The sequence below is a fragment of the Triticum dicoccoides genome, chromosome 7B (genome assembly GCF_002162155.2).
Source record: "Triticum dicoccoides isolate Atlit2015 ecotype Zavitan chromosome 7B, WEW_v2.0, whole genome shotgun sequence".
Taxonomy (NCBI): Eukaryota; Viridiplantae; Streptophyta; class Magnoliopsida; order Poales; family Poaceae; genus Triticum; species Triticum dicoccoides.
Genome location: NC_041393.1, coordinates 224,950,868 through 224,964,195, shown reverse-complemented (window position 1 = coordinate 224,964,195; position 13,328 = coordinate 224,950,868). Strand labels below are relative to the sequence as shown.

At 49.8% G+C, this 13,328-nt stretch overlaps 2 protein-coding genes across 2 annotated transcripts; one reads left to right on the top strand and one right to left on the bottom strand.

The window, feature by feature from the left end:
• The first annotated feature begins 2,278 nt into the window (after window positions 1-2,278).
• On the top strand, window positions 2,279-7,399 carry LOC119336861. Its single transcript, XM_037608942.1, has 5 exons — window positions 2,279-2,753; window positions 3,184-3,287; window positions 3,995-4,171; window positions 4,536-6,457; window positions 6,872-7,399. The coding sequence occupies exons 1-5, from the start codon at window positions 2,617-2,619 to the stop codon at window positions 7,019-7,021; spliced, it is 2,490 nt and encodes an 829-aa protein (XP_037464839.1). The 5' UTR covers window positions 2,279-2,616; the 3' UTR covers window positions 7,022-7,399.
• Window positions 7,400-9,718: 2,319 nt separating this feature from the next.
• LOC119340377 (transcription termination factor MTEF18, mitochondrial-like) lies at window positions 9,719-12,587 on the bottom strand. The gene has a single exon (XM_037612291.1). It carries the CDS (start codon window positions 12,280-12,282, stop codon window positions 10,387-10,389), a length of 1,896 nt encoding a protein of 631 aa, XP_037468188.1. The 5' UTR covers window positions 12,283-12,587; the 3' UTR covers window positions 9,719-10,386.
• Window positions 12,588-13,328: the final 741 nt, after the last annotated feature.

The following is a 13,328-nucleotide window of genomic DNA, read 5'->3' as shown; positions in this document are numbered from 1 at the left end:
ACCCCCGCGGCTGCAACCTCCCCACCTCCTCACCGAGATCTGGTTTCGGCCACCACCTGCTGGCACCGCCACCATCCCCCCACCCTCGGTGGCGCGTCCTTCACCAGATCCGTCCCGCCGCGTCGCGGGGCCGCTCCCCCTCCGGCTGCTGCGTGCTCCTCTACCGGTTCGGTGACGTTGCCTTGGCCTGCTCCCCCCGGCCACTTCCTGCCCCCCATTGGCGCAGTTCCCTCTTTGCTGCTGCTACTGTGTGTGCTCGAGGCCCTTGGTTGGAGTCCGTCGGGCTGGTCGTGGCTCGGTCCTGCCTCGTTGCAGGCGGCTCCTCGTCTACGACATCGCGTCCTCCGAATTGCAGTGTTGGCTTACTCGTGCGGTCATGGTGGTTTCCTTGGTGGGTGGTTGAGGCCTCGCGGTGGACCATTTGTCGCTCCGGTCCCGGCGGCCATGGAGCTGCGTTCTCCAGCGCCCACGACTTGCCGGCGTTCCTTGCCGGTGTGGCTTCGCCCCCGGTGTTTCAGTGTTGCGTCCTCTCCTGCCTTCGGATCCGCGTCCCCTTCCGGTTCCGGGTTTCCTGGTGGCGTCAGTTGCCATCACATCCTTCGTGTCGGCTCTTCCTACCCGCCGCTTAACCCCGTCCATCTCCACGCCGTGCCAACCCCAAAGTTTGTGTTTTTAGGTGGTTGCTGGTGTCGCTCTCCGGCAACAGGCGCAGCCCCACCCCCCTATGAGGCAGTTTTCTCGTCCAGCGGACTGACCTCCTCATCTCCGGGCCCTGATCTGGCGGCAATGGGATTGCTCGGACTCAGGCCAGTGCGAAATCCCTGCTCGGCTGGCCGCCGCTGGCAATGGCGGCACTCGCGGGTGTCATTTACCTTCTTGGAGGCATTGCCATGGCCTTTATCCGCCCCTCTTCGAGCATCGGGGGAAACCCTTGGTCTGATTCTTCGGATCGGATAGCGGCGGCGTCTTGGCGTCGCTCCCCTTCTTGAAGGCACTATCTTGCTTGCCCGCGGCGTCCCCCGTGTGGGCTTTGGAGATGTTCGACGTCATATGCCGGTTTAGTCAACCCCTCTAGTTCTAGGCTTGGTGGTTTTAGCTGTGGTTTCTTCCGCTGTTCGGGTTGAGCATCCCTTTTCTCTACTTTGGGTACCATGCCACGCCTTCTCATGTTTGTGTTTGTGCCATGTGATGTACTCTCTCATGTACTCATTCTGTTTCCTTCTATATAGAAAAGATACGCAAGCTTTGCGTATTCATGAAAAAATAAAATAAACGGAGCTACATGATGTTCGACCCCTCTTCTATTTGCATACACCATGTTAAAATTACATGGTTTTCGTATCGATAGGAATTGCTAAGTTCCTTATAGATTTGTGAAAGAGCTTAAGATGACGATGAAGTGTATATTACCCTGTATGGTGCACGGTGGCACTGCGGAGGCACAACTAATGCACTTGACATGGTATAATACGTGCTTCCACGAACGCCTATCCTCGATGAACAAAATGTCTCTTTTGTGCATTCGCACGTCTTCTATTGCACCATCCTTACACTCTTGTCGTGGCACCAACCTCGTTCTCCCAGCTACACTACACGTGGTGCTTCACTGTATCACCAGTTATCAACCCTTCGACCAACCATTGCTGTAACAAACTTAGGATTACCATCTCACTATCACTTTTTAACGGGTGTCCTCAAACCATGAATGGCCGCAATCGCCACTTTCCACCATTATTAACATCCGACGGACTAATTGATACATGTCGAATCATGCCCAACCGTAAACCTAAACGGCTGAACAAGGGTGCGTCGATGAAACGCAACGACGAGTAAAGGGATAGGAATAGCGTGCAATGCTACAATCAGTTGTACTGTCCATAAGGCGTTATCTTTCATTATTTAACCATTCCATCAGAATAGACCACAAACCAATGGTAGCGACAACTTCATCTTTGCTCCTTCCTCTCATCCATACATGCCCCCTTCACGGTTCGACACACTCACAAACATCCAAACACCGATATTTCCTTTGAAAACACATAAATGTAGTTTATGAGAACTTCATTGAAGAACAAGAAAAATGCCAATAAGCCTAGCCACCTTGCCAATCACCACTCTCCTAGTCATCATCATCATCCATCACCTCTCCCTTGCCAACTGCTCTACTGCCAATAGAGAACAAAATCCTCAACCTCTTCTATAGATTCTCTTTCCTATTAAAAGAAATAAATTAAAAAATTATTATAAACGAGAAAATAATAAGAGGGAGACCTTCCCTTCTCCTCCTCCGGCCTAACCCACCCCACCCCCTCTCCCTCTCCTCCAAGCATCCACCGTCCCGGCCAAATCAGCCCCCTCCCCCAGCTCAAGCAGGAACGCCATTCCCGCGGATACAGAAGAGGAGAGGAGAATTCACCTCCCCCTAACCTCTCCATCCCCCAAAATCCTCCGAAAACCTAATCCTCGTCCCCGGAAAGATCCTCCTTTTCTTGGTTTCCACTTTGCTACAGATAAACAAAGCTATATATAGCGTTTTGGCCACGTTTGTTGGCTTCCGTTGTGGGTTGTTGTTAATTCGAGGGAGTCCAATTCGCCTGCGACTGAAGGGGCCCGGCCATGGCGGAGGAGGAGAGGCGGCAGCGGTTCTCGAGTCTACGCAGCGTCCGGTGGCGGGTCGATCTCGGCATCCTGCCGGCGTCGCCGGAGGCCTCCGTCGAGGAGCTCCGCCGCGCTGCCGCCGATTCGCGGCGGAGGTGAGCCCGCCATCCTTGTTCCCGGGTGTTTGCTGGTGTTTTGTCTTCTTGCGGCAGGAATCTGCTCTGCTCTGTTTTTCCTGCTTAGCTGGCTCGTTCTTGTTATGGCTTTCATTTGATTCTTGCGCGGTCAGGTGTTGATTTCGTCCAGATGGTTGTGTTTGTTAGTAAATTAATGCAATCACCGGCTGCTAATGCACCTGATTTGGTTGTGGTCATATGAACATAGCTCGTCGATTGCTAGATTTCTGACTCTGTTGGTGTTATCTGCACATGGCCATGTGCCATATTTGTTTCATGAGATGAAATTTCGGCGAGAGAGATTGTTGCTGTTACTGATCTATAAGTGATTGGGGCAAATGGATTTTGCTCCTTGCTGTTTCTTTGTACCTAAGAATGACATGTTTGATTTGATTCATGTTTGTTGTAGGTATGTTAGTTTGAGGCGCCGTGTTCTGGTAGACCCTCATCTTCCAAAGGAGGAGGCTAGATCACCTAACCTCATCGTGGACAACCCGCTCTCTCAGAACCCAGGTATTTGATCCTAAACATGATCTTGTGAACTGCGAAGATAACATGGTAAACAAATTACAAGGATGATATCTTTGAACATGGGTGACTTGTTATCTACTACAAACACTTGCGTGATCACTTACCATCACAGATTTGTACTGCAAAGTCTTTTCCTGAATTTCCGTGGGTTGTGATGCACTTCATTTATTAAACGATGAGTGATACTTGACAAGTGTTATTTAACACATTAAGATATAAATGTGTACTCTTTTTTATTAATTTATTATTGTTCATAATTATTTATTAGGGCTCTTTTCTACTGGTACAATTAGGCCTTGTACAATGGGAGGTGCTTAGGGTAGGTGCTTAGAGGAATAAATCAGGCTTTCCTTAAGCACCGGTGCTTATTTGTACAGGGTAGACGCTTAACTAAGCGTCTCTCCTATAGAAATAGGCACCGGTGCCTCAGAAAAACTCGGTTTATTTTTCTAAGCACCTTTCTAAGCACCTCCCATTGTACAAGGCCTTACTGGTGTAGTAGCTATGCTAGTGCCTAAGAGGGGGGATGAAACCTATTATTCAGAGTGTGAATAGCTTGCTCACACAAAAATGTATACTTTTTCTATGATGATATGCAACAAAAGCTTCCAAGTGTTGCTTGATACTTTGTGCGGCAGCTCTGATTCCAAGTTTCCATCTTGATATTTTTATTTAACTTGTTTCTGCAGAGAGTAGCTGGGGTCGGTTTTTCAGAGGGGCAGAGTTGGAGAAGACTGTGGACCAAGATTTGTCTCGCTTGTATCCCGAAGATGGTAGTTACTTCCAAACACCTACTTGCCAGGCCATGCTGCGTAGGATACTGTTAATGTGGTGTCTTCAGCATCCACAGTATGGTTACCGCCAAGGTAAGAAACTCCTTTCGCATGTAGAAGAAACAAAGTTCTCAAGTTGTTGCAAGGAATCTGGTTGGCTTTCTCCTTTCAACTGAGAACTTCATGGGTCTAAAATCATCTAGGGCTGTTAACCTCTGCACGAGACTAAGTTGGTAAAAGTTACCATTTTATAAACAAGAGTATAATATCTTAAGATGGCATTGTTAAAGCATATTAATTAGCTCTGAGATCTCTTAATAGCAATGCCGGGTAGCACCAAAGTATCTTTACATTAAGTATTTGACTAAGTAGCATGGCCACTTCAGTATATCTTTTCATTTATATTTTCTTGTTTAATTGCTGAATATGGCATGACATATGGCTCATCTTGTCACAGGAATGCATGAGCTATTGGCTCCACTTGTGTATGTTCTTCAGGTCGACATTGATAAACTATCGCAAATACGAAAACTCCATGAAGACTGCTTCAATGATGATTTTGTTGGAGTACCTTTTCCAGATACTGATATGGTTTTTAGTTATAAACCTAGAAAGGACCCAAAGTGGCATTCAGGAACTGACAATGAAAATGATTCTGAAAGTGCTTCCAGAGCTAACAGTCTTGATGAGCTTGACTCAGATACAAAAGAAATAATTTTACTTAGTGATGCATATGGAGCTGAAGGTGAACTAGGCATTGTATTATCTGAAAGATTCATGGAGCATGATGCCTATGCCATTTTTGATGGTTTGATGGATGGGGGTGGCGGAGTGGTTCGCATGGCAGAATTTTACTCTCCATCCAGTGTTGGATCTAGCTCAAGTCTACCACCTGCTATTGAAGCCTCCTCAGCATTATATCATTTGCTTTCCATTGTTGAGCCATCTCTTCATAACCATTTCATTGAGCTGAAAGTGGAACCTCAGTGGTTTGCACTTCGTTGGCTGAGGGTTTTGTTTGGACGAGAATTCGGCCTCAGTGATCTCTTAGTAGTATGGGACAAAGTCTTCGCCTGTTCCAATAGTATGCTGCTAAATAGTGATGAGGAATATAGCTTTCGGATCTTGTGTTCAGATAGAGGGGCATTCATTGCAGCTATGGCAGTCTCTATGCTTCTTCATGTTAGATCGTCTCTGTTGGCTACCGAGACTGATGTCTCTTGTCTCCAGAGATTATTGAATTACCCGACGAATGTTGATGTGCAGAAGCTAATTGAGAAAGCCCAGTCCCTGCAGTCTACTGCCATTGATGCGAACACTTCATCCCCATCTGTCCTATTAAATAGGGATATCGGCGAGTATGACAGAGTTAACAGTATTCTCTCTATTTCAACTCCTCCAAGAACTCCATTGCATCCTTTATCCGAGAGTTACTGGGAAAAGCAGTGGAGAAATTTGCACACCGATGGGACATCTCCCAAGGAGACTGAGAAGGGTCATTCTTTCAGCAGAGAAATAAAGAAATCCTTGAGGCAGAAGCTTGGTTTGTCTAGGACAGAGTCAGATCCTTCTCCAGTGAAAGCAATCAGTGTGAAAAGTGATGCTCGGAATTCAGCAAGGCGATGCCTTCTGAATACTTTGTCAGAAAGTGTGGGGAGGTCTCATGAAATTGCAGGGAAAATTCAAGAAGATGAATTCCCTATCGTCTCAACTCACAAGGAGCCTCCAGTGAGTTCCGCAGAGCCTTTGCAACCAAGAGCAGCTGCTGAAAGTGTAACTGTAAGCCCACCATGCCCGGCTAAACTCAGCCCGCTAGAAAATCCGCTGGCTGTGCCAGCTGATGAGAGCGCAACACAAAGGACACAATGTGCAACAGAAGCTTGTTCTTCTAGCGGTGAGAACTCTCCAGTGTTCTATGCAGCCGTTGCTGGTAATGAGCATGAGAACATTCAAGATAACGATTCTGAGAGAAGTAGTGTCATTTCAATTTCGTATGGTGGTGACAATGACAGGGATGAAATACTGCAAGATGAGTCATCCAGCTGTAATCATGACGGCAGTAGTGTTCAAGATTCAGAAGCAGAAACTTCTAATAAAACTGCAGATCCAGATGGATCCTCTGAAAAAACTGTGGTTTCTAATGAAAGGAAGCCATTTATCAGTAAATTTCAGTGGCTGTTGAAGCTAGGGAGACCCTCAGGTGAAGGCAACATCGAGAAGGGTAGCGGTGAGAAATCAGATGGTAAAGATGCTGTTGACGCATCCTGCTCCGAAGGGAATTCGAATAACCCGTGTGGTAACACAAAGTTGGCTGCTGGTGATAAGAAGGTGATGGGCACATTTAAGAATCTTGGACAAAGCATGCTCGAGAATATCCAGGTAAATCATATGCAACATCATTTATTGCCCTGTGTGATACTTTTTGGTAGTCTCTGTCCTGATAAAAGTATTTGAATAATTTTCTACATCAAATGTTTGTGTCTTACCACTTGGTAGAATTGCTTGGCTTGCGTTCTGAAGTCATTAGTGAAATACTCCCTCCGTCTCAAAATATAAGACATTTTTTGACACTGTCATAGTGTCAAAAAACGTCTTCCATTTTGATACAGAGGGAGTATGTTGCAGTCCATATGTGCCAAAAGAAAAAATTGCCTGATAAAACACTATTGTTCTGTATCTTTATTTGCCAAACATGTATGGTGTAACTTGGATCATGCCTATCTATGAATGCATCACTAACAATGGATCATGCCTATCTATTCGTCACTAACAATGGTTGCGATGTAATTATAGGTGATTGAGTCAGCGTTTCAGCAAGATCGCAGCCAGCCCGGGCCGATGGAGAACTTCTCGAACAACATCCTGGGCGGCAAAGGACAGGTGACGGCGACTGCGGCTCTGACCGAGCTCCGCAAGATCAGCAACTTGCTCAGCGAGATGTAGCCATCCATGTAAGGCGGCATACCCACAGGCCGTCTGTTCCTGCCCAGCCCCTCTCTAGCACAGCAGTCGATGGCTTGCCTTGCCTGGTGATAACAGCAAGCGAGGTTCGTCGGCCATCTTGTTCACCGGTGCTCCTGCGCTGCTCCATATGTACATATAGGTTCCATTGGATCATTCCATTCGAGTCCATCATCATGTAACTAATTAAGGAACTGTACGTACGTACCTAAGGAACTCCGATCAATCTAGGTGTCGCCGCGACGACGAGGCAGTAGTTTACGTCGGTCAGCGTTAGAAGGATGTATTTTTTGATGGAAGAATTTTGTAAGATTAACTGGTCAAGGGGGAATAAATGGAAGGAATAGTTCCATTGCTTCAGTTTTTCTTTCCTGTTAGACGCATGTGCTGAACATACTGTGCCTGATTGGTCATCCTCAGTCAGGTTCTAAGAGCAATTCCAATGGGGCGACCCATTTCGTCCGCTCGCGTTTGTTTGGGTCGGCGCGGACAAAAGTGGCGGCCCAACGCGCCGACCCAAACCCAAATCACGTCTGCGCCGACGCATTTGCGGCCCAAATTTGCGCCTGGAATGCGTCGGCGCGGACGCCTCGCGCGCCTCCTCGCCGTCCGCCGCGTCTCCACCTGGCGGCCGTCCAACTACGACGGTCAACATTATTTATGACGATCGTCCACCTTGGACCCACGCGTTAGCGACGGAGGTCGCCCTTTTTTAAGCCGGGCGTGCGGCGGGGCCGTCCTCATCCACTGCCACTCGCCCCCGTCCCCATCTGGCCACCCCTGCCCCCACGCCGGCGACAACCCTAGCCACCGCCGAATGGGCTTCTTCTCCGGTATTGGCAGCAGCCGATGGGGCAAGGCCCCCGCCCGCCATCCCCCCGCACCGCCGCGCACTCCCCGGCAAAGGCAGCGCATCAATGTGCCGGTGCACCCGGCCGAGTGGCACTGGCAGCATCGCGTGCCTCTGCCGTACCCCGACGCTGCCGCATGACTGGCATTTGGATCCGGAGAGGATCCCAGTGCCGGCGGCGCCGCGGTCGGCGAGGGCCATGCGGAGGAGGTGCAGCGCCGGCGGGCGTTGCTGACGCCGGAGCAGCGCGCCGAACCGCAGTACGCCGTCGACTCGCCCAACTGGGCTCGATGGTTCGCCTTCGAGCACGAGGAGGCGAGACGACGCGGTGTCCGCGGCGTCGACCGCAGCCTGCAGCCGCCCCCGCTCGTCGTCCGCGACGAGGACCAGGAGGCCGAGGCCGCCTACTAGGCGGCCATTAAGGAGAGCAAGGAGGAGGCGCGGTGGAGGGAGGCGGATGAGGCGGCTTTCCAGGCTGCCATGGCGGAGGCCATGGCCCTCTCCGCGGCGGGCGACTGCGTCGTGCCGCCGGTGACCCCGCCGTCCCCGCCCAAAGCCGAGCCGGAGGAACCGGCCTACCTCGAGCGCTACTCCTGGACCGGAGTAGTGCGCGAGTGGGTCAGCGCTCCGCCGATCTGGCTCGGGGCGACGGCGAAGCAAGAGGCGGCCTACCTTGACCAATGGCGCCGCGTTCGGCTGGCCGAGGAGCACCGGGAGGGCGAGCGCCTGGAGATGGTCGAGCGCAAAGCCGAAGAGGAGGCGCAGCAGGCCCAGGCAGCGGCGGCGCATCCCGACATCGCCGCCCTCTGGAACACGACGTTCCCCTGGGCCGGCCCTGCGCCGTTGCTGATCGACCTCACCGGCACCGACGCAGACTCCGCCATCGACGAAGACGCCTAGGGCAGCGCGTCTAGTTTTTAGTATTTTTATGCTAATTAATGTAATGTGGACTTTCGCCGGCCTTCGTGGCCGGCTTTATGTTTAATTAAATGCATGTATTTATTTTTAAAAAGCTTTTAAACTTTTTTTTGACGCGCCAACAAAATGGGTCGGGCTAGCATTGGGCGCTCGCGCCGATTCAAACACAGCGCCAGACGTTTGTGTCCGCCGGGCCGACCCAAACGGGTCGGACTGCAATGCAATCCATCCCGGCGTGCCCTTGTCGGGGCATTATCATGAGCGGCGTGGTCCACGGAGGAGGAAACTACAGTGACATTTCCAATTCCAAGTGGCAGTGAGTGAGCAATCCTATTCCTATCCACCCACCTCCACAGCGATTGACCTTGACTACACAAGATAGAGCAGTTTCAATTCGCTGCTGGCTGCTCAGATGCCAAGCCTTTGAAGCTATGCTCAACAGAATGAATGGTACCGCCCATTGCGGACATGCATTATTCTCTCCATTCCAAACATAAGGTGTAAAGATTATAGAAAACCATGTCAACATCTTCAATACCAAATAAACAATATATATATATATATATATATATATATATATATATATATATATATATATATATATATATCGCATGATGAATCTAGCGATACGTATTAGGAATTATAGTTTTTTTTGAGGGGATATTAGGCATTATAGTTATACCTACTTTCTTCTATAAACTAGGTCAAACAAAGAGCAGTTTGACTTCTGTAAAGTTACACACCCTATATTTTGGAACAAAGGGAGTATTTCTTTAGCACAGAAAAGAAAGACACGTTGTACAACATGGTGCGACCGTGAAAATCTATCCAAAAATATGACCACTGTGAATTCTACAAGAAAAACAAAACTACACAAAAATAGAAATTCATTCATCATCTTTCAGTGTCATAGGGTACATGTGATGAAAATGAGGTATACATGATCACTGCTGCGATGCCTAGCACCAAAATTGTATTAACAGCATCTCTCTATACAAAAATGTGTTGACGGCAAATCCGAAACAAACTAAAAGCAGCAAATCTTTTTCTTCCCTTGCCACTAGCACCTACCAAGGACACTGGCCATTTCCAAAGATATAACAAGCTGAAAGTATCAAATACTCTCTCCATCCCGAATTAGTTGTCTTAGTGTTAGATACATCCGTATCTAGACAAATCTAAGACAGCTAATTTGGGACGGAAGTAATACTTGACAGAAAGGTTTTTGAGATTTAGCCCATATCATACTGAAGCATCTATAATATTTCCCCCGTAGGCAGGAAAAGTGAAATAGATCAGCACTACCATTGGACGGGGACCAACTACTGCTTTTTTTCTTTTCTGAAGTTGATCAAACTCTAATATGTAGAAACTTTCAAAAACATGGTCCAATAGTTTACTGAATCTTCTTCCTGGAACAATCACCCAGCACAAGCTAAGTCAGTTCCTGCAGCAGAGAAGAAACACCATCCAGAAAGAGGACAGCTGATGTGCCACTAATTATCAAAGAATAGCATTACGTGAGCAAATGTAGACAGTGAAAAAAGTTAATTCATCAAAGGCAAGGGTGCTAATGATCTCAACTACAAGGCATGTTTTTGTCCTTAGTTACTTCCCTCTTGTAGTTTTCCCAAACTTCAGAACCCATGGGATGCTTCTTCACAAAATAGCTCATGAAACATTTGTCTGAGCAAGCAAGGATCGTGCTTAGAGCCGGCCGGGGCCTAACCACCCCCCTTTCTAGCAGCCACTTGTACGTGAGAATCCTGACTTTGCTTCTTTCTACGGTAAATGACAGGTAAGCAGGGAAAGCAACCAGATCACTCACAGTATACCCTGAACCATTTACAAGGAAGGATATCTTTGACTCGAGCACATCAATCCTCTGGTTCAGAACCTGTGGAGCCAGCTTGATCATGTTTACTACATCTTTTGGGTCCAACCCAGTATTGTTCACTAAGAACTCGTACCGATCTTGTAGTTCGTCACCTTTACCACGGAAGGTTTTGAGTGCCTTCTTCATATCTTCAGAGCCTTCAACAAATCCTATGCTTTTCAAGAATTTTATTCTCTCACTGAATGATGCTTCAAAGGGGTCAATTTTTGGTAGCTGGCTGACTTTTGACCCTAATGTGTAACTCATCAACAGTTTCGGGTCCTCCAGTATAATCTTGCGCAGGCGCCTCTTTCCCACATTGAGATTTGTAACAATGCTGTTTGGCATCTTCAATGGGGCAGAACCAAGGATTAATCCATGAGAAAGAACAAACTTGTTAACATCCTTATCACTTATGCCAATCTCAGCTAAGAACAGCATTCCCCTCCGTAGGTTACTTGTGAAATCCTCGACCGACACATTTGGGAAGTCCATAAAAAGATCATACAGCTCCTTTTTTCCACATCCCGCTTTTAGCATCATGAGAACCGCTGTAAATAGCATCTTTCCTGAACCATCCAACAAGAAATCTGGATTTTGCCTGACCAATTTACCAACACCTTCCTTAGTAAATCCCAAGTTAATGAAGAACTGAGGAACTCGGACCATCTTTCTCCAATCATACGACTTCTTAGCAGATAAGAATTGACTAATCCAGTCCCGCTGGATTCCAATGTCGTCTAGCCACTCCAGGATCTTCAATTCCACATTCGGGTCACGAACCAATACAACAGGAGTAGCAATTACGAGCTTGATCACACTGGTCCTACTGAACCCAAGTTCCTCAAGGGCCTTCAGCTTAGATGCAAGCACACCATGGCCAAAACTAAAGACCTCCATAGCATCCCGGTATATCCTCCCTATCTTCCTGCGCGCAATGCCGTAATTGCAAAGCAGGCGGAAGTTGCCGAGCAACATCTCATCGTCCGTAAGAAACATGAGATCCCGAGGCAAGAACGCACTGCACTCGCTCGGTCTGAGGCCGATGCTCTCCAAAAAGGGCTCAAACTCGTTGACAGGATTGAATTGAAATAACCGCACCAGGGCCTTGCTGACCCTTTCGTCCTTCATGTCCCTCTTCTTCACCTTGGACCTGAAGACCAGCTCGGTTCCCCCCTCCGGGGGCTCCTTCAGGGCGTCCTTCACCTCCTCCAGCAGCTTGCTCAGGTAGACAGGCGAGCGCTTGCTTATATGCTCGGCGTCGCTGAAGCACATGCCGCGCGTGACATGGAGGTACTCCATGAACGTCTTCTGCGCGGCGCGGACCTCCCGCCTCCTCTCCATTTGCCTGATCTTCCGATCCACCTCGTCCTCCTCCTCATCCACCAAGGTTTCCCCCTCGCTGTGGATGGGAGCAGCTGAATAGGGCCGCCGCTGAACCCCATGATCAGGAGCAACCCGATCCGAAGCCGGGAATGATCCTTGGACATGCCGCCAACTGGCAGCACAGCACGGCGGCACTCTGGAGGGTTTGTCGAGGGCACCGGGAGCCCACCGGAGCCGGGCTGCGCTTAATGCGGCACGGAGGTGGTTGTTCATGGCGAAAACGAAGCAACGGGAATCGCGCCAGCTTCAGGACCAACCGGGGGAGGGCCGGAGGGGGCTCTGCTCCACGGCGTGCCGCTGACGCTTGCACACGTCGCAGATTCCAGGGGGCCAAGACGACGTCGGAGGCTCAGACGAAACAGGGTCGCGCGGTAGCAGCCTGCGTCAGGGCGCAGGTCACGCGCGAGCAGCTGGAGGTCGGCGCGCAGCGGGACGAGCGGCTGCCATGACGGCGACGGCGACGGCGTCGAGGCGGCTGGGAGGACCTGGGGTTTGGGAGCTGCGGGCGATGCGGGGGGAGCTGCTGGCGCTTGGATGAAAGCCCAGAAAGGTCAGAGACTTGACGCTGATCCGTGTGTTATTTGGGCCGGGCCGATTCGAAATGGATCAGCTGCACAGTACAGCCGTGCGCCCGGACAGAAGGGCCGGTCACGAAAATGCGACCGGGACGGGCTTCTTAAATAGGCCTCAAACGCCCGGATTAACCGAAACCCTTCATATATGCTTCTAAAAAAATCTAGTTCAAATATGGGGTGGATATGGGGCGTCCGGGCGCGCTCGGACAGTCCGCCACATTGAACTGATGCTAGGGTCCCACAGAAAAACAGTCTGAAACCCAGTGGTCCGAAGCTTGTCTCCTCCGCCGGACCAATAGCGCTGCGTGGCGTCGCCTTGACGGGCCGCGTAGTGCCTAGCACGGACCGTCGGCACTGAAACCATACCCGTCCACATTTTCCCCTCCTGTCCGCTGCCCCCGCCACTTTCCACTCAACATCCCTTACTTTCCACTCGCCGTCCGCCATCGCAAGTAGCCATGCCCCACGCCGCCGGGTAAGGAGCTACCCATATCTTACGTCGAAGCACTGGCTGCAGCTCCTTGAGCAGATCCGGGCAAGGCGTGAAGACTGGATCGCCGCGAGGCTACCTCCGGATGCGGTGGATCTGAAGGAGGAGAAGAAGGTTGAGGAGGAGCATGAAGAGGATGTGGGGGACGTTGGGGACGCGGATCTACAGGCGGAGCAGCAGACCATTCTCGACCC

Bases quoted from the DNA above. Each gene is read 5' to 3' on its own strand.
- LOC119336861 (XM_037608942.1), top strand. From the start codon at position 2,617: ATGGCGGAGGAGGAGAGGCGGCAGCGGTTCTCGAGTCTACGCAGCGTC. The intron at 3,288-3,994 runs GTATTTGATCCT...TTGTTTCTGCAG, and splicing joins CCCGCTCTCTCAGAACCCAG to AGAGTAGCTGGGGTCGGTTT. The intron at 4,172-4,535 runs GTAAGAAACTCC...ATCTTGTCACAG, and splicing joins ACAGTATGGTTACCGCCAAG to GAATGCATGAGCTATTGGCT.
- LOC119340377 (XM_037612291.1), bottom strand. From the start codon at position 12,282: ATGAACAACCACCTCCGTGCCGCATTAAGCGCAGCCCGGCTCCGGTGG.